A 21,615-nucleotide genomic window follows, 5' to 3' on the forward strand; every position below is an offset into this window, starting at 1 on the left:
TGGTGTTGGCTTCAGGGCTACATTATTTCTGTGCAGAAACTGGCTTTATTTCTAAGACAAAAATGCCTATCGCTTGAGCATCCGAGCCTCCAGAGGATAAGGGGTTTGTGATAGACAACATTGGAACTGTTTCAAGACTTGATTTATTGACTTGTCTGTTTCTATTCTGTCACTAATCTGATTGACAATGAAACCCGGGATTTGATTGAAGGGATTTCTGCGTGTGTACGCGTGAGGCCGTCAGGGCCGAGTGGGCCTGCTCCAAGCTGTGCGCCCGTGGATGGGAGACGTTTGCGTGAGAGCTGTTTGCATGTGAGGAAGGCGTGTGTGGAAACGACACGGGAGAAGTGGGTGTCACTAGGGAGTTGATTATCTATGATGTGAGATGTGTCTGCCTGGATTGGGAAGCAATGCAGTGGGAGCATTCGGATGGGAGGAGGTAGGTGGGGCTCCCATGGTACACAGAAGAGAGGCGGTTGTTAAAGACACATCTTATGGAACAGCCCCTTCTCTCGCCCTCCCTAGCTTTACCTCCTGGGATATTTTCCAGTTAGGAGGCCTTGGGGGAAGGGAGGGGAGGGACGGGAGGCGTCCAAGGGCCAGGACCCCAGGAGTGTGAGACGCCGCTCGTGAGCTGGGAGCTGGGGAGGGGGAACAGATGGAGACAGGTGCGCCCCCACAGGGGCACGTGTGGGGACACGTGGAGGTTTCACCTTCAGTCCAGGATTCGCATCCCCTGCCCTGGGGTCGCCCACTTACTTCTCGTGCGTCCACACCGGCTGGAAACCCGCACCCCCTCTTCTCCTCCCTGGCGAGGGGCGGGGGGGGGTCGACCCCGAGAGCGAACGGAACCCCGCCCCTCCCTTGTTACTGAGGAGCCCCGCCCCCTCCCGCCGCCCGGCGGAGCTCCGCCCCCGCCCCGCTCCGGCCCCCGCCCCCCGCCCGGCCACCAAGCTCCCCTCGCTTAGTCTGGTTGGCCCCATGTTACTGAGCGGAGCTCCTCCCGCGGGCTCCGGCCCGGGGCAGCGGGCGCAGGGGAGCTCGGGGAGCGGCCCGGGGGGGTCGCGCCGAGGCGCCGGGGGAGCGGGAGCCGGCCCAGGAGGGGGCGGCAGTGGCGGAGTGGCCAAGTGGCTCCGGGAGCACCTGGGCTTCCGCGGAGGGGGCGGCGGCGGAGGTGGGGGCAAGCCGGCGCCCCCGGAGCCGGACTACCGTCCCCCCGCACCCTCCCCGGCCGCGCCCCCTGCGCCACCCCCGGACATCCTGGCCGCCTACCGGCTGCAGAGGGAGCGCGACTTCGAAGACCCGTACTCTGGGGGGCCGTCCAGCTCCGCTGCTTCCCCAGCCACCCCCGCCGTCCCCGGCCCCACGCCGCCCCCGCGCCACGGCTCGCCTCCCCACCGCCTTATTCGGGTTGAGACCCCTGGCCCCCCAGCGCCCCCTCCCGAGGAGCGGATCTCTGGACCCCCCGCCAGCAGCGACAGGGTGAGTGCTGCGCCGGGCGGGGGTGGCCGAGAAGAGAGGTGGTAGGAGGTCTGGGGCTTTCAAGAGGGACAAAGGTGGCCTGGCCGGGGCTGGGCCCCTCAGTGTCACAGTTCCTGGCGGACACGATCTGAATCCTTGACCCGGGGGCTTGGAGCCTTCACCCACCTTTGTTCAAATTCTCGACCGACTAATCTGGGACGGGCGCCCCAAACTCTGCTTCTGTCCCTGTTACCGCGCAAGACTAGTGACCCTCTTCATCTCGGGCTCTGCTCTCCTCATCTCAGTCCCCCCGCCTACCCCCCTCGCCCGGGGACCTAATCAGCTAGGTTTTTTCTAACTGGATCTGCGCACACCACTCCCCAGCCCCTTCACCAGTTTATGGCCTTTCTGCCCTCCAGGAGCAGCAGCTCCCTGCCCTTTGATCTCTGACCCTCCCCCCCACCCCACCCCCCAGGGCAGAAGCAACACAAAGCTCCATTCCTCCTCCTCGGGGAGCCCAAGCATCCTTGCAGGTGCTGAAAGCCCCAGGAAGGTGAGGGCTGGGGGTTCTCCCTGTGGATAGAGCAAGAGCTGGCCTTTGCCTTACCCAATGGTACTGGAGCCAGGTGGACTGTTGTTCTCAGGAAGCCGAACAGGCAGTATGTAGCTCTTCACCGAGGATACTGACCACTGAGGTCCAGCCAGGCAGGCCCACTCCTGCACTCCTTCCCTTGTCCCCCCAGGTATGGGGGCAATCAGTGCTTAGAACTTGTTGCCCAGAAGGGGATGAACAGCGGATCCCACTTCTCCCCTCCTGGCCTCCCCTTTCCTAGGTCCATTCTGAGGGAGGCTAGAGCCTTTAGTGGACCTGCAGGCATGGGATGAAAGGAGAGCTGGGCATTCACTGTTCTAGAGAACATCCACTCTGCATCAGAGGCCCTCAGTGGAGAAGCCATCCCCTATCTTACCCCATTTTGGCCTTATCCCTCCTTGATAGCTTGAAAGCCATCCCCAGGTCTCTGTAGCTCTAAATTCCATGACAGTGACTCTGGGCTGCCCTGGCTTTGTTGTCCCCTCCTCACACATCCATGGGAGCTCAGCTCTAGGATTTAATCCCTTAGCAGAGAACACAGTTTTATTTGATTGGAGAGCAAAGTTGCTGTCTCAATCTATTGGCTCCAATGTTGAGGCTTTCAGTGGAGAGAGCGACATTCTGCCTGATTCCCTGGATAAGATAGATGTGTCAGGGTCACAGCAGAAGCCTCAGGAATGTGAATTATTTTTCCCCTAGTTCCTGCCATGGGGCATGACTGCCCATCCTGGGCCAGGATCCTTAGCCTGCAAAAGAAGGCAGTGCTTTCATCACATGTCCTTTGGCTCCGCTCCTTCCTTGTCCCCTTCTACTGGGTGATGTGATGGTGGTGGTGGCAGTGAGGCAGAGGGAGCATTAGGCCTTGTTATTACTATTGACCAGTTAGTTTCCTCCCTGACCATTGGCACGTGGGCCTTAGTTGTCCCTGGCCTTCCTCTCTGCAATGTCTTGGAATGTCCTAACAGGCTGCGTCCCAAGCCAGGGGCTCCTCTAGGACAAGGATGGTGTCCTCCTCATATCTATATCTCCCAAGTGCCTGACATACGCTTGGCATAAAAAAGGGTGAATGAGGGGAGCCTGGTTGGCTCAGTCAGGTAAGCAGCCGACTTCGGCTCAGGTCATGATCTCGTGGTTTGTGGGTTTGAGTCCCTTGTCAGGCTCTGTTCTGACAGCTCAGAACATGGAGACTGCTTCAGATTCTGTGTCTCCCTCTCTGCCCCTCCCTGACTCGCACTCTGTCTCTCTCTGTCTCTCAAAAGTAAATAAATGTTAAAAAAAAAGGGGGGGGGCAGAGTGAATGAAATATGTCCATTGAACAGTAACTGTCCATTGCTAGGGTGACCTGAAGGTCAGAGACTCCCTTGACTATAGCTCCCTTTTGTACATTCCACCCACAGAGACCCCCAAGGAAGGGGCTGCATCCACACAACGATGTGGAGACCCATAGCCTCTCACTGAGGGCATCCATGCCTCAACCTGGGTCAGCTCTATGATCTGTGGGCTGTTCAGACCTTAGGGGCCAAGAGTGTCTGACTCCTTTGTCAACTACAGGGACAGGAATGAAATCCAGCAGGATCTCCCAGGAGCCACACAATCTGTGGTTTCTTTAGTGGGTGTGATGAGAGGGATTCAGGGTGCCATCCAAGCTGGCTCAGGGGCAGGGACATTGCTCTGTGGGCCCTGACCTGGAGCTTCCCACCATTGAGAGAGAGCAGCTCCACTCATCTAGGAGCAGACTTTGGGGGATCCTAGAGTCTTACCTTAGGAAGAGTCCAGGCTAGGTACCTGAACTCCTTATCCTAAACCTAAGTGTTCACATAGACCTGCAGAGCTCACACAGAGTTGCTGTCCCTAAATGGTGAGCCTGCCTGTTGAGCTGGAATTTCTGTTCTGTGAGGCTGTTTTCGCCCTATTCTCTGTTCCTCTCCTCTCAGCCATGCAGGTCTTCTTGGCTTGTTGCTTTTGGGTTCCTTCCTGAGGTGAGATGGGGACTATGGACCAGGGTGTGCCTTGGGCTGGTCCATTTTCCTCCTCCTGGAGCCCAGTGGTTGGTGCTGGGTGGGTTAGAACCCTCTGAGAGGGCCTGGGTTGTGAGGTTTGATGAAATGGGTGGAAATGCTTCTGTGATGAGAAGATTGAGGGGGAAATGAGCCCTGTGGGAAGTGAATGTGGGGGCAGGAAATAATGGGGATTTGGACAGAACCCTGGGAGGCCAAGGGGGCTTAGGACCAGTAATGTCTCCCCATGCAGGGCTCTGGCTACTGGCTCTCCCTGAGACCCACCGCTGCATTTGGCAAGGGGGCAAGGGTGGCCATCTGGGTAGGCCTGGCAGGGCAGGTGTGGGAGCAGCAGGAGCCGCACCCTGAAGCAGGCAGGCAGGGCCTTGCCATCTGGCCATAGGAAGAACTCCCTCATGGTGCTGGGCCCTGTCCGGCCTCCAGGCCATGCTCTGTTAGAGGGGTTAGAGAGCTGGGCCTTCCTTACTTTGTTCCCTTTTCTCAGACCTGCAACAGGAGAATCCTGGTCTAATTAGGAAAGGGGGATGGGTATAGGAAAGTGGCCCTGATTGGATGAAGCTTTGAGCTGCCTGTGACCATCTGCACAGTGTGTCCTTTGCCTTGATCCTGCCAAGATTGTGTGTGTGTGTGACAGAGAGACAGAGAAAGAGATGATGTGAACAATAAGACAGGCACCCTGTAGGAGTTGAAACTAGGGCTCTTGTTCTTAGCTCATGGAGGGGCTTCTGCGGTTCATGAACCTTCCAGAAATTGTGGGCAAATATTTGGGTGCATGAGCATTTTTCTCCCAGATTCTCATAGGCGTTCCTAGGACCCAAAATATTAAGGACTTTTAAAATAGGTATACCTTATACATGGTGTCCACAGGGACTTTGATCCTCCAGGCCCAAACTTGGAAACAAGTGAAAAGACAGGTAGAATGAGGAAAGGGAAGGAGACATTCAGGGGGTCTGAAGTCAAGCAAGACATCCCTGCCCTGGGGTTAGGAAGGCAGGTGGGGGCTGCTACTGCAGGACCCTGCTTTAGCCCGTGTTCACTGAGGGTCTGTATATCATTAAGTGACACTGGCCTGGGCGCTGAAAGGGACTCACCACCTAGAAGATCTACCTGGTCCTTGCCTTTTTGGAGTTCATTTGCTTTAATTTTCCTTCTATGAGTTCCACAGAGGCTGGAGTTTGATCTGCTTATGTTGCAAATGTCCTCTGATGGAGGCAGAGGGAGAGAAGAAGGGCCCAGGTGAAGGGACCTTTGTAGACTGGTTAGACCTCTTAACCCTTTGGGGCCTGGGCTGCCCATCTGTGCTGCCATTGGTTTGCTGAGGCCTGTAGCTACCCTGGGATTTTATGGTAGGCCTATCCACTCTTCCCAGTGTCGCCTCCTCACATGGTGACACTCCTTTGGGAAGACACCTGCAGCTTGTTGGCTTGGCCAGTGACTCGGTGACACCTCAGTCAGCCATGGCACTCCACCTGTTGGGAGCTGGGAACAGCTGGGGCCCTGTGGACCATGGGTGGGAGCAGCTGACTGGGGCCTGGGGCTTGGAGGGGTAGCTGCTGCCCTCTCCAATTTGCCCTCCCCACAGAACCACTGTGATGTTATGTGAAAGCAGAGGTGGAGCCCAGTCCCAGCACGCTGCCTGATGCCCAGCCGTGGGGCTTCACAGCACCTCAAGGTGCCACACTCGTTTTGGAGCTTGCTTTGTGGCTGTCACCGTGAGCTCCTGGAGGACCCAGAAATTTGGTCTTTTCGTCTTTAATGATATAATGGCAGATATTTACTGAGTCCTTACCTTGTGCCTGGTACCATTTTGAAGCGGCTGATACGTTTTAGACCAGTTGATTCTTACAACGACCTTACGAGAAAATTCTGTTATTATCCCCAGGTTCTATCTAGGGAAACTGAAGCACAGCAATGTTGAGTCACACTTGCATGGTTCACAGCTAGTAAGGAGAGCCCAGGTTCACAACCAGGCAGCCTGACTACAGACTGGCTACCAATGCCAGGCCCTGGGACCTTGCACCTGAGAGGGGCCCTGCAGACAGGAAGCATTCACTAAGTATTTGTTAATGAACAAGGGGAAGGAGACTCAGAGAAGGAATGAAGAGTGCATTCTGTGCTGAGTTCGCCATTACCTGAATGCTGAAGGCCAGCACTTGCCACCGAATCCAGGGCCACAGATGTTGTCAACATCGATTGTATGTCTGTGACATTTGAATGTTTTACCAACATGGCATTTCTCTGTAATTAGAAAAAGATGATATAACAAATTCATTGCATGTGAATGAGTTTCCGTGGCAGATAAAACTGGGAAGGCTATTACAAGAAGTGGGAACAGAGGGTGCAAAAAGTTTGATCTTGAGAAAGGTAAATGGTATACCTTTTCCTAAACTGACAGACTTTCAGTGGAAAAAGGACTTCACAGTTAAATACTTTGAAGAAATGCTGAGTTAAACAAAATTAGCTGTCATGAGTTTTAAGGTCTTATTTATTTATTTGGGAGAGACAGACTGAGCGGGGAAAGTGTAGACAGAGAGGGAGAGAGAATCCCAAGCAGGTTCTGTGCTGCCAGAGCAGAGCCTGATGCGGGGCTTGAACCCACAAAAGCGTGAGATCGTGACCTGAGCCAAAACCAAGAGTCTGGTGCTTAACTGATTGGGCCACACAGGCACTCCCATGCTAAAGTGTATTTTAAATCTACAAGCAGCAGAGAGAAGATGCTACATTTCCTAAATTCTCTGGAAAATCTGCAGCAAGGCACTGAGAGTCAGGACACCTGGGTGTCTCTACTGCTGCAGGCCATGCACCCCACCAAGCACCTAAACTGTGGGCTGTAGTGTCTGAATATAAGAGATCATCATCAGGGCTAACATTTGCTGAACACTGACTCCATTACAGCTTCTGAACTAAGGATTTCTATATTCATTTTCCTCTTCCCAATCCTCTGACATAGGAACTAATACCATCCCCATTCTACAGGTAAAAAACCAGGGGCTCCCAGACATTAAGTGTCAACAAGAAATGGAGGAAAGGGGCAGTGGTAGACTTTGGGGACCTTGCAGAGCCCAAATCCTGTGACACATGCCCCCCCCCCCCGCTCCACTTGGACGCACAAGCTCCATGGACATGGTCAGGAACTCATAGCCAGCTCCAGCTGCAGAGCGGAAGGTCAAGCCAGATGGTGGGCCTAACAGCCACCTCAGGAGAGGCTTAGGCAGGAAGGAGAGTGAAAGCATGACAGCTGCTGTGGGAGGGGCGCTGCCCAATTGGAACAGGCACAAGAGCTGGGTCTGGAGGCACCCTGCTGGATGGCAGGAGGGAGGGGATCTGGTTGGCAGGAGGCAAAGGGGGCCCTTTGGGCAGCAGCTACTTGCCTACTGGTTTGGAAGTATTTCAGCATTTCAGTAGCATTCTGTCTACCACAGTGTTTGCCGAAATATTAGCCCTGTTTTTAGATACCTTCCCTGCCAGTTCTTTCACCTCTGCCCTTGAATCAGAGGCTTGGATTCCCTTTCAAATGTCGATTCTCCTGACAGCCTGCTCCTACAGCTGCTACTGGTTGGTCAGAATGGTCAGAGTTGGGGCAATTGGGGATCTGAGAGTCTGTGTCACCCCAGAAGATAGAGTCTGAGGAGAGGGAGGCCTTTCGAGCATCCAGTAAATGTGCATTGAGCACCTACCGTGTGCCAGGCCCTGTGATGGATGTGGTATACAATAGTAAGTACAGCAGAGTCAGGTAAAGGTCCTATAAACAAAATAAATCATGGTAGTGCAAAGGTGTCAGAAGCCTGCAGAGGCAGCTTTTCCCCGCTGAGCAGTTTTGCCTCTGCACATGATCTAGAAGCCACTGGGAAGGCAGGCCTGGCCTCTGACAGGGATCCTCTGTGCCCAGGATGGGTGTCCATCTTGCCAACCTTTCCAGCAGGAGTTTCTGCCTCTGCTCCTGACTCCCAGCCCTGTGGGTGGCTTCTCTGGGTGACCCGCCCAGGGTGGGGGGCTAGGTTTTCCTGGAGCAGGGTGTGGAGTCAGGGATGGAACAGAGGAGCCATTGAGCTGCCTACAGAGCTGCCACCTGGTTGCCCACAGGCACCGTGGGCTGGCACTGGGGAGGCCCATGCTGGCTGGGAGGGGTCACAGCTCGAGCACCAGCCAGGATTCCAGTGGGAAGGGCACTGGCTTGGGAGGGAAGGGCTAGGGTACTCTGTAAAGTTGGGGTTGCTGGGCTTGGCCAGGTACTTCTCACTGAGCAGTTTTCCAGGATTCAATGCCCCCCTCCCCAACCAGATTCGTGATTCCTTTCTTTTCCTAATAAACAAGGAAAAGTGGTTCCTTTGTCCATTCTTCCTGTTTTATGTGAACTAATTTAACAAGTATCTACTAAATACTTTCAGGCGCAGGGAATTTAGCAGTAAACGTGTTTCCTACCCTCAGGAAGCTCACAGTCTGTAGGAAGAAGATAAAATAAGTGTTTACGACACAATAATAGCCCAGCACAGAGGCACCTAAGCATACCTGCGGGGAGAATGGAAAGGCTTTCTGAAGAAAGAAAATAATCCAATCCGGGCAGAGGGAAAGTAAGAAACAAAGCATAGAGCTTTCAGGTAACAAAGTAATCTATGGTGGGTAGGGAGAAAGGTAAGAGGAAAATAGAATCTTTAAATCCCTTTAACTTTGGGCTTTTTTTTTTTTCTCTTTAATAATTATTTAATTTTGAGAGAGAGAAAGAGAGAGCATAGGGCAGGGGAGGGGCAGAGAAAGAGGGAGACCCAGAATCCAAAGCAGGCTCTAGGCTCTGAGCTCTCAGCACAGAGCCCAACGCAGGGCTTGAACCCACAAACTACAAGATCATGACCTGAGCCGAAGATGGCTGCTCAACTGACTGAGCCACCCAGGTGCCCCTACTTTGGGCTTTTTCTTGTGGGCATTACACGGTTTAAGGATAACACGTTCATTGATTCAGTTACTAAGTAGCTGCCACATAGAAGCATGAGGCTGGGTGCCAACTGCCAACTCCAGAGTCCCCTTTGGTCAGGCGGGTGGGGCTGTGAGTGCTAGTTGGCCTAGGAGGAAGCAGCTTGGGGTGGGAGTGGATTTCTTGTCTCTACTTCACGGAGGAAAGAGGACTAGGGGTAGAGGGCTCCATGGGGAGATAGGCAGTGATCTAGTAGAAACATTTTTCTAGTACCTACTGTGTGCCAGATGCTACAGCTGGAGAGACAGAAACAGGAAAGAACTCTAAGCTAGTGGATGATATGGTGGTGGGGATGGGATGACCTGAGATGGTGGTCTTCTCAGACGCAGGTAGAGATTTGAGGGAGGTGAAGTGGTTAGGGGGCTTGGGTGGAACAAGATAGAACAAGGTGGGAGCTGAGGAACCGAAGGAAGAGATGGTAGGAGTTGTTCGGGATGTGCTTCAGAGACCCCTACAGGGCTCGTACAGGGCTCAAGAAACATGCAGGAGTGGTCTCTGTAGTAGGCAGTTTCCTTTCTCCATCTCTGCCTTGCTAGGATCCTAGATCCACTGACCCAGGGCAGGGGGTCACCCCACAGCGTCCCTGCTCAACTGGCTCCCAGAGTCCTGGTCTGGCCCAGACCCAAAGCCTACACTGAGAATGGGGGAGAGGCAGGATTGGCCCCTCCTTGTGCCGCAGGCCCCAGAGCCACCTCTTGTCAATGCCTGTCAACTCAGTGTGCAGTGCTTCCCCTGAGGTGCTGGCAGCCCTGGGTGGGCTGGGCTCTGTCCCCGCCTCAGCCTCCCCCCTCCCAGAAGCCTGTGCCCAGCTTGGAGAAAGGCTCTATTGTCCTCAGCTGCACCCCGCCCTGAGCACCTTGAGCTCTTACTAAGGGTGTGTGGCTTACAGTTCACTCTGCCTTGACTAGGAGCAGGTACAGAGGGGTAGTCATGAGCCACTTGTAGGGGAGACAGGAGCAGTGTGGGATGTGGTGGGCCAAGGCAACACCTTTCCCGTTCCTGTCCTCCAGGAGCCAGGAGATTTCAGAAAAGCCCAAATCCTGGCTTTCCTCAGGCTGTCCTATAAAGTGGCCTCTCTCCCAGGATGGCCAACTTGCCCACTGGTGGCAGGTTGGCAGCATAATTTTGCACAATCCTGGTTCCTCCACTTAAGAGAAATGGTCTTGGGCATGTTGTTCCCTACCTGCCCTGAGCCTCCATTTCCTTAAAATGAGGATAATAATGCCCACATGGCATTGTGATGGATGTTGTGAGGATAAACCAACAGATATGTGCCATAAAGTGAGTACTTAGCCTTTCTTTTCTCGATGGTCAGCAAATTTTTCTTTGTTCAGCATCTGGGAATGAACTTCTAGGCATGGACCATGAGTCCGTGGTCCTCTGAGTCACCTGCTGCTCCCTGCTTGTTCTTTGAATTCCCCCACCACCTTTGTAACCAGCTCTCTGATTTACTTCCTTCTGTTGAACCACCTGGTGTTGAACACTTCTGTTGCCCTTCCTGGACCCTGACTGAGGCAGGCCTTAAGGCCCAGAGATTCATCCTGGCAATTTAACCTAAGAAATGGCCCAGGAGCACAAAATTAACAGAAAAGAAAGATCTCCCACTCTGTTGGCAGCCTAGTAGGGGAGCCCTGCAAAGGAAGATCCAAAGCTTGTCCCCATCTAAGCTCAGAGCCTTCCCCTGGATGCCTCAGGCTCTGTGTCTAAGACATTCTGCCCAGGAGTCATTCCCACGGACATAGCATCTGGGGAGAAACAGAGATGTCTCTCAGATGTCTGAAGTCTGCTCTTCTCACTGTCTTCCCACAGTTGGCAATCCTGGAAGACTATGCGGACCCATTTGACGTTCAGGAGACTGCTGAAGGCCCAGCAGGAGCTTCAGGAGCTCCAGAGAAGGTCCCTGAAAATGATGGCTACATGGAGCCCTATGAGGCCCAAAAGATGATGGCTGGTACGTGATGGAGTCAGGAGTGGGGGATTGCTCCCTGAAGCCTGGGTATTTGTACAACAGGCCCTGGGACCTACAAGTTTAAGGACCGATCCTATGGTCCCTTTACTGGATCCTTGGGGACCATGGGTCCACTATGGACCCCCTTGGGTCCTTGGCCACTGCCTTCAAGAGAGTCACTTTGGAGAAGGAGCAGTGACGTGTGATGCCTGATACATGAAGCGGTAGGGAAGGCCATACACCAAAGGTCAGACAGATAGAACTAGGATAGTTAGGAAGGGAAAGATAATGGTGTGGGCTGGGGGTCATGGAACCCAAAAAGAAAATCATTAGGTTTAGGGAAGGTAGTGAGTTTGAGATGATGTGATGTTGACGTGAAACATCTTTATGGCAGTTGGAAACACATGGCTAGAGAAGCAAATGCAATGCACGTGAGACTGGGCAAGCATGTGGAGAAATGGGTACAGGGAGCAATGAATAAGACCTGGCCCTGGGGAACAGAGCAGAAGTCAGGAGACGATCCAGGGAAAGAAATGAATGGAGGTGATCAGAGAGGAGAACAGGGGTGAGTCAGGCCAAGCCAAGGTCCCAAGGCAGGATGAAAGGAAGGTTTGTTCAAGAGCAGATAGTTTTAGTGTTGGACATACCAGAGAGCCAAGATGAGAGTGGCCAAGAGGGGCAGTGAAGGGCTTCAAAGGCTGGAATGAGGCATTTGGACTTGCTCCAGAAGAGGAGGGGAACCATTGTGGATTCTTAAGCAAGAAAGAAATAGGACAAATATGGCGTGTAAGGGGATTACTGAGGCTTCGGTGTACAGAACACACTAGAAGAACTGGGCATCAGAAAGATGAGTTAGTAGTTGTAGAAATTGTTGAGGCTTTAAGGGACCAACAACACCACTTTCCTCCTCTCCTGAGCTTGGAAATAATTGAGAAATAAGATTAAGGAAACAGATGAAGATGAGAATGTCAGTTTTATTCCTGATAAAGTAGACTGGAGAACACAACTCAATTCTGTCTCCACAATGAGCTTCTTAATACCTCACAGAATTAAAATGGGGCTTGGGCTTGCTCAGGCTTGTGCCATGCAGGACAGCTATAGGCCCCTTCACGGGGGCAGGAGGAGAAAGAACCAGAAGGCAGAGCTGAGAAAGAGAGCGAGCATCCACTGGTGATCAGATAAGCTGCTCCCCTCCTTGGGAGAGGGGGGAGGGGTGGAGCTGTCAGCAGTGTTATTCCACGGAGCTCATGGAAACGTGAGCCTGTAGAGTAGAGGTTCACCCTAGTCAGGGGTGAGAGTCATCAGGTACTGGTGGTGAACACATGGGATTTAGAGAGATGAAGGAAGACCAGGACCATGGAGAGCAGTGTAGTGGACAGAAATGAGGAAAGTGGGAGTGGGAGGGTGGCTACCCTATTTAGGTCAGAGAGGTGAGTACTCCTAGGAGGCCCACAAATGCCCTGGTATTGGATGTGAAAATGAGCACATTTTTCTGGGGGAGTAGCTCCATGGCTTTTATTCAGTTTTCACTGGGGTCAGTGATCCCAAAAAGAAAATCACAGAACAGACCAGACTAGAAGAACTGGGGAAAGAGGAGAATTTGAAATGCTGAAATGAAAAATCTTGATGGCAACTGGAAGTGTGTAGGTTGCCATGAAACAGACAGGGCAAGGAGGGAGGGCGGGAAGAGATGAAGACCTGGTTCTGGGGAACAGAGACCAAGAGAGGGTCCATGGAAAGAGACCTAACGGGTGATCAGAGAGGAGAACCATGAAAATTACTTATCAAAAGAGACAGTTTCAAGGAGGGAGTGATCAGCAGTGTCTGAGCAACGAAGAAGGATTTTCTGATTGTCCAGTGACAGTACTTGGGACACAAAGAAAGAATTGGAGCTGGGTAGCCAAGAGGAGGTGGATTAGGAGAGGACCCTGCTTCAGTTTCCTAACTGTGTCAGCCTCATTTCCCAAGCCCTTGCTGGCCATCAAAAGATCTTTTTTTCTGTCCTTCACACTGGTGCTTCTCTGCCCCTGCCTCCATTGGATCCCATGCTTTTGGAACCCCAGAGGTGTTTTGAGGGCAAGGGACCCTGGATGTGCGGCCATTGGGCCCCTAGAGCCAATGGCATCTCCTCTGCAGGAGGCATGGTGTGATGCTGAGGGGCACTGGCAGAGGAGCTGAGCCAGGCAGTGGGGGCTATTCTCACACCTCCCCTCCTGCCTTGCCCTGGCAGAGATCCGGAGCTCCAAGGAGACAGCAGCTCAGCCCCTGCCTCTGTATGACACGCCCTATGAGCCAGAGGAGGAGGGGACCACCCCAGAGGGTGAGGGGACCCCCTGGCCCCGGGAGTCCCGTCTGCCAGAGGATGATGAGAGGCCCCCTGAGGAGTATGACCAGCCCTGGGAATGGAAGAAGGAGCGGATTTCCAAAGCCTTTGCAGGTAAGCCCTGGGTGGAGAGAGTGGGTCTGCTGGGGCCTCTAAACAACTCTCCAGGTTCAGGGGAGTGGGAGGAGTGGACCCCAGGGGCTGGAGGAGGCCCAGGAGCTAGGCTCAGGGGAAGTGTAGTTGAGTCTGCACCACAGAGATTGGTGAATTGGGCAGTGTGGTTGCAGCACCGTGTGCAGGGTCAGGGAATGGGCATGGGGGAAAGATGAAGGTGTCTCCCTACATCACCATCTCTTGGAGGCCAAGAGGCTTAGGCCACTTCTGTTTTTTGAGAGACTGGGTATGTTTTATTTATTTTTTTGTTATTTTTCTAAGTTGATTTATTTTGAGAGACAAAAATGCACGAGCAGGGGAGTGCAGAGAAAGAGAGAGAGAGAGAGAGAGAGAGAGAGAGAGAGAGAGAATCCCAAGCAGGCTCCACGCTGTCAGCACAGAGCCCAATGCAGGGCTCGATTTCACAAACCGTGCAATCATGACCTGAGCCAAAATCAAGAGTTGGACGCTCAACCAACAGAGCCACCCAGGTGCCCCATGGGTATGTTTTAAAATAAAGAAATTCCAAACAAAATGATAAAACTTGTGGCATATATCAAATACTTACGCTTAACAAAAGAAGGCATTTAACACTCTAGACAATGAGAACAGCTGTGTGTGTAATCTTTAGAGATACCAGCCCTGAATTAGAGAGCTGAGTCTCCCAGTAGCAAGCTGCGCCAGACCAGGGGTGCATACGCCCCAGGGGGATGTCTGAGAAGCAGGAACCCATAGGGCGAGGGAGGCTATGAGAAATCCCCTTTGCTGAATGAAGATTAGGTGTCTCCTGTACCAAGCACCCTAGTGCCTATCCCAGGCCTGGAGTCCAACACGGGGCTGTGTGTGTTGGTGGTCTGAGTGGGTGGCGCTACAGCCTGGGGAGCCTGGAGAGAGCTTTAGCCCCTGGATCCTTGATTCAGTGAGAACGTAAAGGATTTAAATGCCATGAGACTTCATTCCCACTTTCATGTCCCCCTTACCCCTCCTTGGGCAAGGGGCTCATCCTGGAGCTGGACTCAGCTATCCTCTGGGTCCTCCCCACCCTGGCAGCCAGACTGGGAAACCACAGGTTTCTGATTTGTTTCCTGTAAAGCGTGCACCATTGAGGATGGCCCGTTTATCTCCAGAAGTCTCCTTGGAGAATCAATACTGTTTGGATTGCTTAATGGGAAAATCTATCCTCCTCATTAGGAAACCTCGTTAGCAGTCCTGCAGCCGCCAGTGGCATCACCCTTCTAATTGTCAAGGCTCAGGATTGAGGGTGTGGGGGGTAACTTTCAATAAATATCTGCCCCCACATCTGAGTATTCCTGACAGCCTGAAGCTGGGCTGTCTTGGTCCTGCTGCCCATGAGTTCCCAGGCTGTGGGGAAAAGGAGGAAGGGAGGCAGGTCTGAGGGTGTCAGGAGGCTGTGGGAACCTGGGTGTGGTGCTGGGAGGTGTGGGCAGCTCCTTGTTCCTCTCTTCCTCCTTTCCTGGTCCCTTTGGGCCCTGGAGGCCTGTGAGAGTTCAAATGAAGGGGACCCACACGGCTGGCAGGGCAAGACTCTGCTTCCTGCTGTTTGCTACCTGTGCCTCCCACCCTTTGACTAAGCTAGCCTAGTGTGGGTGCTGTGGCTCCACTCAACCCTCTGAGAGTCCTGTTCCCCCCTCAGAAGCACCCCTGCCTCTGCTCCAACCCTCCTCCTTTCTAGGCTATCCTGTGTCCTGGCTCTGGGTTTTGGTGTCTCAACCTCTGCCTCTTTCTGTCTCTCTCTCTGTCTCTGTCCCTGTCTGTGTCTTTTCTCCCTGCTGCTACTGGCTCCAGTTGACATTAAGGTCATCAAAGACCTACCTTGGCCTCCACCGGTGGGACAGCTGGACAGCAGCCCCTCCCTGCCTGATGGGGACAGGGACATCTCCGGTCCAGCCTCACCCCTCCCTGAGCCCAGCCTGGAGGACGGCAGCGGTGGGTCCTGTGGGGGCTTCTGGCCAGGGTGACATGTCCTCTCACCCTTCAGGCCCTGTGGCGTGGGTTGGAGGAGCTGAAGTGGGGCAGGGTCTGAAGAACCCAGGAAGAATCCCCCATGTCCTGGAGGAAGAAAGAAGAGACAAAGTACACATTCCTCATTCCTCCCAAAGGTGTGGGGAAGGTGTCTCCTAAAGGAGATATTTCCGAATATCTTCCTCACCATGCCACAAAAACCCACCATTTTAAATTCACTTTTCTGTATAGGATTTTGCCTGACTCCTTCCCTGATCCATGAGCAATGCAAGTAACTCTTGAGGTGGGGGTGATGCTAGCACAGGAAGTGTCTGACTCCTTAGAGTAAGGGAATGGTCTGATCCTTGCATCTGGTGACAGACTGTAAGGGCTTAAAAGTGCTACAAGGAGAGAAAAAGCCCAAATAGGTAGAAAGGAAGCACTGAACACTTCATCTGTGTTTAGTTTTGTACAGAATGGGCAGCCAAGGGTGTGTGTGAGCACCCGTTTGTATTTGTGCCTGAGTGTGAGGAGTATTTTGTAAATACAGGATGAAGGAGGGTCTCTGTCGCCTGTGCGTGTGTGCCTGTGCCTTTTGTGGCCCACTGACTTCAGTCCTTCCTTGTGCTGGCTCAGTGGTCAGGCCTGCCCTGGTCTGGGAGGACAGAGCCGCCTCAGCTGGGTTTCTCTGGGTGGGGGCAGGGAGCCTGTGGGCAGCAGCCTTCAGGGCGGGGGAGGGGCGGGCTGGCTGGCGGCTTTGGGCAGGATTAGCCTGTCAGGATGGCACCAAGGGGAATCAGATAATTGTTCTCAAATCGATAAGTCATTTCTACAGAATGGCTTGGCAGGGTGATTTGGAGAACGGTAATGAACTCTGAGGAGGAGAATGAAACAATATTATCAGCGCTGAAGCCACCGGAGGGGGAATAGAATAGGGGAAGGCAGGCAGCTGCTCCAGAGGGAGAAGTTTAAGTGGTTTCTCGTGTTGCTCCTCTCCCCTCTCCTGCCACAGCATGGGGACTGGCAGGCCTCATGTGGCATAGCAGGGCTGAGCCCCATCCCAACTGGGGAGTGGATCCAGGATTCTATCCCTAGAGCCAGTCAGGCCCAGGAGCAGATCTTGCCCTTTCAGAACATTCCTTTGACCCCTTTGGGCAGAAAATGGGGGTTGTGCACTGGTTACTCTATAAGGCCCTATGTCTAGGGTTCTCAGAGACTATGACTGGTATATTCCCCACAGCCCAATTTGAAGGATCTGAGAAGAGCTGCCTGTCACCCGGCCGGGAGGAGAAGGGGCGGCTACCTCCCCGACTCTCTGCAGGGAACCCCAAGTCAGCCAAGCCCCTAAACGTGGAACCCAGCAGCCCCCTGGGGGAGTGGACAGACCCAGCACTGCCTCTGGAAAACCAGGTGTGAGTGTCTGTGTCCAGCTGGGGACTCTCTCCCCCTCCCTTCCCCTCCTGCCACCAGCTTGCCTGCAGGGGACACCCAGAATGGGTGGGCCTGGACGGCGAGGGACCCAGCAGAGATGCCCCCCTTCCTCTCTCTCATCCTCAGCTGGTACCACGGGGCCATCAGTCGAACAGATGCCGAGAACCTGCTCCGCCTGTGCAAAGAGGCCAGCTACCTGGTGCGCAACAGTGAGACCAGCAAGAATGATTTCTCCCTGTCCCTCAAGTGAGTAGAGGTGGGCCAACTAGCAGCTTTAGGCAGGATTAGCCTGTCAGGATGGTACCAGGGGACTCCATGGGAAGACAACCAGCAGGATAGGAGAAGACTCCCAACATTCCCCCATGCCCAACTAACCTGGGGAGAATTCCATCCTCATGAACATTTGCTGACTCTGGGCCAAGCCCTGGGGATCTGGAGCAGTCTGAGGCTCAGCCCCAAATCTCAAGTAGCTCAGAGTCCATTAGAGGAAACAGCCAAGCTAGCGTCCAGCTCACAAAGGTTCAGCCACTTACTAGCCGTGTAGCCTGGAATCCTTTTAACCTCTCTCAGCCTCAGTTTCCTTAATTATAAAATGGGGAAATAATAACATCTACCTTATGGAGAAGGATCAAATGAAATAATATATGGGAGACACTTAACATGGAGCCAAGTGCTAAATAAATTATCACCATCGTCTTTTTTAATGGAAGCCCAAGATGTTCTTGAAGCACAAGCAAGGAGAGGGGAAGTGTGCCTGAGGGAGACTATAGGGTGAGGTGGAGGCTGGGTCCTGGGAGGAGGGTAGAGCAGTGGACACAAAGCTATTGTTCACTCTGAAGAAGTGGGCAGGAGGTCTGGGTGCCAGTGGCTGATAACTGAGTTTTAAAGGATCCTGGAAGAGGAGGAGGAGGCAGGGCCCTCCCCTCCCATCAGCCTTCCTTCTAGGGAGAGGATATACACAGGCCAGCATTGGTTTCCCAGGCCTTCCTGGCAGAGCGACCAGTCCTCCCTTTGGCACCCAGGAGTAGTGCCTGGTAGAGCCTGCACTCCGCATGGCAGCCTTTCAGAATCCTGTGTCCATTCACATCCTGCCATCGCTACTGGGACATCTGTACCACATCCTACCACATTTCCTGGGGGCATTAGAGTACATGTATACTCCCTCTTCAAGCAAATATATACAGAGATTTGGGACCACTACACAGTTACATTTGAGGATAATTATTCAACTTCAACTAAAAGATGATGGGGGAAATGCCAGAATATAGTCAAATAACCTGAATTTTATTCTTGGGCTTAATAAAACTAGCTATGTGACCCTAGGCAAATCATGGAGCCTCTCTGGGCCTTGGTTTCTCTCTTTGCAAAATGCATTGATGGATTTAGGTTTCTTGAAGCTCTCATACTCTCGGAATCTGCAAATTATCATAAAGTCAAAGGAGCATTTAGATAATGTTCATCTGTCAAAAATTTGATTTATATAATACTAGGAATGTGTATTGCTTTAATAGTTAAGTTTCATAGAGCATCTACTCTGTGCCTAGCAGCATATACACCCTCTCCAAACCAACTACCAACCTGCAAGATCAATCTCTTTTTTGTAGACAGAAATAAATACAAAGAGGCGTGTGACTTGCTCAAGGCTGCTAGGTAATCAAGTGCCAAAAACAGGATTTGAACCCAGCTGAGTCCGCTACAAGAACCACACTATTTCATTGCATAGCTCCACCCCCTCATTCAGTGTGGTATAGTCCAGGTCTGGGGGAGAGACCTCAAAGGTCTGGCTCCTAGAGCAGAGCTGGGCTCTGCCTCAGCCTGGGAAGCAAAAGGGGGAGGGTAGGCCTGGATGCCACTTCAGCTCAGGCTGATCTGGCCCCACCGACTGCCGGCTGCCAGAGCCTCGTTTACATATAAATGGCTTCTCTGAAATACAATTATGGTTTCTCTACTCTCTGTAATGGAAGGGCTTTCACTGGTAATTAAACAGCTTCCTCCAAAAGCCATGTCAGCCCTGGCCCTGCGGCCCAGCTAGTCCCACCCAGGCTCCAGAGGGTTGGGCAAGGGCTCCACTATGTCGTAACAGACCCTTGGGACTTTGCCCCAGGAGGTCTGTTATTCAGATGAATGCTTGTTGCCACTTAGCAGCCCTTTTGGGCCAGATCTGTCCCTCAAGGAGAAGATATAATGCAGTTTTGGGGAGAGGTGATTATCCCAAGTGGACTGTGGGTAGGGGGCTGGCCTCAAACTGTGAGAGGGTGAGGGAAGGCAGGGCCCAAGCTGCTGCCCACAGCCTTGGGCCTGGGCCATGCATAGGGCAGATGGGAAGACTACTCACTGCCTCCCTTCTCTACCGCCCCCAGGGGCTGTACGTTTTCCTCAGGCCCTTAGCTCCTTTACACAGGGCCCTTGTGATCACTGTCAGCTTCAGTCACTATCTCAGGCTTACAGAAGAAGGATGCTCTTGCCCCCATATATGCCCAGCCTAGGGCCCCCGGCAGGCTTTAGAGCACTGTATCCTGGGGTGTGGCGGGGGAGGGGGTAGATTGGGAGGATGGGTGATAAAGGCCTGTTTTATCCGCCCTCCCATCCTTTCCTCCCTTCAGTCACCCACTTTCCTCTCCCCCACTCATTCACTTGTGGGCCCAGTGAAATGGGTCGAGTCAGAGCCCCCTTTGTACCCAGGCAGGGGAAGGAAAAGAGGTTTGCCAGCCTTACTTCAATATGAGGGTCCTCCCTCACCAGCCCCACCAACCCTACCTCCCATACTAGCTTCTGAGCCTTGTACTTGTCCCCAAGTAGGCTCTGGCCAGGAGAGACAAGTATTCAGGCTTCAGGGCTCCCCTAAGCATTGCTTACCCCTTGCCTGTGGACCAAGCCTGTGGTGGCTTAGGCAAATGTTCTTACTGGGGCCCCACCCCCATGCTCTCTCTCTAAGTCTGAGGGTGTCCGGACCGCTGGGAGCTGGCCAGAGCTCTGAGCAGCAGGGCCCTTGTCTTGTGGGCAGGGCCAGGCACTAATGTTGATTTCCTGGATTATGTCAGGGAGATGAGAAAGGCAGTGGAGCGGTTCCTCTCTGAGGGAGGGAATGGAGCTGCAGCCTTACTGATGATGTCATCCCAAGCTGAAGGGATAGAGGAGCTTGGGGGCTTGGCTCAAGGCCAGTTATAAGGAGGGTAAAGGGATATCCCCAGGACAAGGCAGTTGAGCATTCCTGGATTTGGGAGGGACTTCCAGAGCAGCTCACGCCATCCCCTGGTTTCTGCGAGAGAGACAGAGAGCGAGCCTCAACCAAGATTCACTTTTGGTTGTCACATCTGTCCACACGCTGTCCTGCCAAGGATGTTTGTGTCTCCACGTGAGTCACTAGGAGCCCCCCACAGGTATCCTCCTCCACAGCTTAGGGATGGGGAAGGTAAACCAGTCCTGGCAAAATAGGCAGCAGGACACCCGTGCCTGGGTCCCAGGGTTTGTGGTGGGGAGAGCAGTCCCTCCAGTTTCCACTTGCACATGCCCTGTACACTCACACACACATTTTTGGCACACCCGATGCCCTCAATACAAATCCAGTGCCTCATGTTACCTACTCACAAAATTCCCTCTGCCTCCTCCCTGTTTTTCTGGACTGACCTCCACCTTCCCTCGTCACCTCCACATACAGCTGGTTTGGAACAGCCACATTTGCTGCAGGACGAGGGGAGAAGAGGGGATGGGGACTGGAGAGGACCCCTACTCACCAGGGTCTCCTCTCCTCTTCCCAGGAGCAGTCAGGGCTTCATGCACATGAAGCTGTCCCGGACCAAGGAACACAAGTACGTGCTGGGCCAGAACAGCCCGCCCTTCAGCAGCGTCCCTGAAATCGTGCACCACTACGCCAGCCGCAAGCTGCCCATTAAGGGGGCCGAGCACATGTCCCTGCTCTACCCTGTGGCCATTCGGACTCTGTAGATGTGAGGGCGGGCACTGTGACAAATCTGGACCCAGCCCTGTGCCCATCCCCTGGCTGAGGGCTGTGGTCCTTCCCAGGGACAAGTTCTGTCAAACCTTTCTTCCCTTCTCCCTGAGATCGAGTGGAAGCTGGAGATTCCTTAATTTATTCTAAAGGGGAAGGCCTACTGGGGCCTTGGAGTAAAAAGGTTGTCGGAGCTGAGGACAGAGGAATCCCTGGGGAGAAAGGATAGCCCCTGGAGGAAGGGGACTTCAGAGCCGCTGGTGTCCTGAGGAGTTTAAGATCTGCAGCTCCCCGCCATTTTCGCCCTTAGGGCACAGATGGCGACCCCCCCCCCTTCCCCACCACCTCCTTCCCCCTGGGTCAATGCGGGGTGGGGCAGGACGCGGTCCTGCGGGGCGCCCTGGCCGTCTCTCCGCCTCCACCCCCACACCACCGGCGGGCTCCGTCCAGAGTCTGGTGAGGGACTTGGGGAAGGAAGACCCCTAGGGTGGCGATAGCATTGAAGGTAGGGAAACGAGGGGAAGGGCTCGGGATGGAGGGAACTTGCGCAGTCCCCGAGCCGCCCCGGCTCTCGGCCAGATGCAATAAATAAACCCAGTCCTGCCAGGCACAGCCGCGTCCGCGCCTCCAGCGCCGCTCCCCGGACTGCAGGGGGAGGGAAGAGGCGAAGCGAGCGCAATTCTGTTTATAAATCAGCTCCGGAGCAGACACAGGCCGGCTGTGAAAAGCACTTTAGAAGCATCAAGTTCCTTCCTTTGACTAGATGTCAAAACATCCCCCGCCCGGGCTGGGGGCACCCGGAGCCGGCA

At 53.6% G+C, this 21,615-nt stretch overlaps 1 protein-coding gene across 7 annotated transcripts; it reads left to right on the forward strand.

The window, feature by feature from the left end:
• Window positions 1-614: 614 nt before the first annotated feature.
• SHF (Src homology 2 domain containing F) lies at window positions 615-21,416 on the forward strand. 7 transcript variants are annotated; one of them, XM_027067162.2, is made up of 7 exons: window positions 647-1,482; window positions 10,850-10,991; window positions 13,219-13,425; window positions 15,271-15,411; window positions 16,667-16,838; window positions 16,984-17,103; window positions 17,880-18,028. In XM_027067162.2, the coding sequence occupies exons 1-7, from the start codon at window positions 982-984 to the stop codon at window positions 17,893-17,895; spliced, it is 1,299 nt and encodes a 432-aa protein (XP_026922963.1). In that variant the 5' UTR covers window positions 647-981; the 3' UTR covers window positions 17,896-18,028. The 7 variants fall into 7 exon arrangements, with proteins under 7 accessions (XP_026922964.1, XP_026922966.1, XP_026922963.1 ...); XM_027067159.2 differs by lacking the exon at window positions 17,880-18,028 and adding an exon at window positions 20,616-21,416 and having other exon boundaries at window positions 670-1,482; XM_027067161.2 differs by lacking the exons at window positions 15,271-15,411; window positions 17,880-18,028 and adding an exon at window positions 20,616-21,416 and having other exon boundaries at window positions 910-1,482.
• Window positions 21,417-21,615: the final 199 nt, after the last annotated feature.

This window comes from Acinonyx jubatus, chromosome B3 (genome assembly GCF_027475565.1).
Source record: "Acinonyx jubatus isolate Ajub_Pintada_27869175 chromosome B3, VMU_Ajub_asm_v1.0, whole genome shotgun sequence".
Classification (NCBI taxonomy): domain Eukaryota; kingdom Metazoa; phylum Chordata; class Mammalia; order Carnivora; family Felidae; genus Acinonyx; species Acinonyx jubatus.

Bases quoted from the DNA above. Each gene is read 5' to 3' on its own strand.
- SHF (XM_027067159.2), top strand. From the start codon at position 982: ATGTTACTGAGCGGAGCTCCTCCCGCGGGCTCCGGCCCGGGGCAGCGG. The intron at 13,426-15,270 runs GTAAGCCCTGGG...TACTGGCTCCAG, and splicing joins GATTTCCAAAGCCTTTGCAG to TTGACATTAAGGTCATCAAA. The intron at 15,412-16,666 runs GTGGGTCCTGTG...TATTCCCCACAG, and splicing joins CAGCCTGGAGGACGGCAGCG to CCCAATTTGAAGGATCTGAG.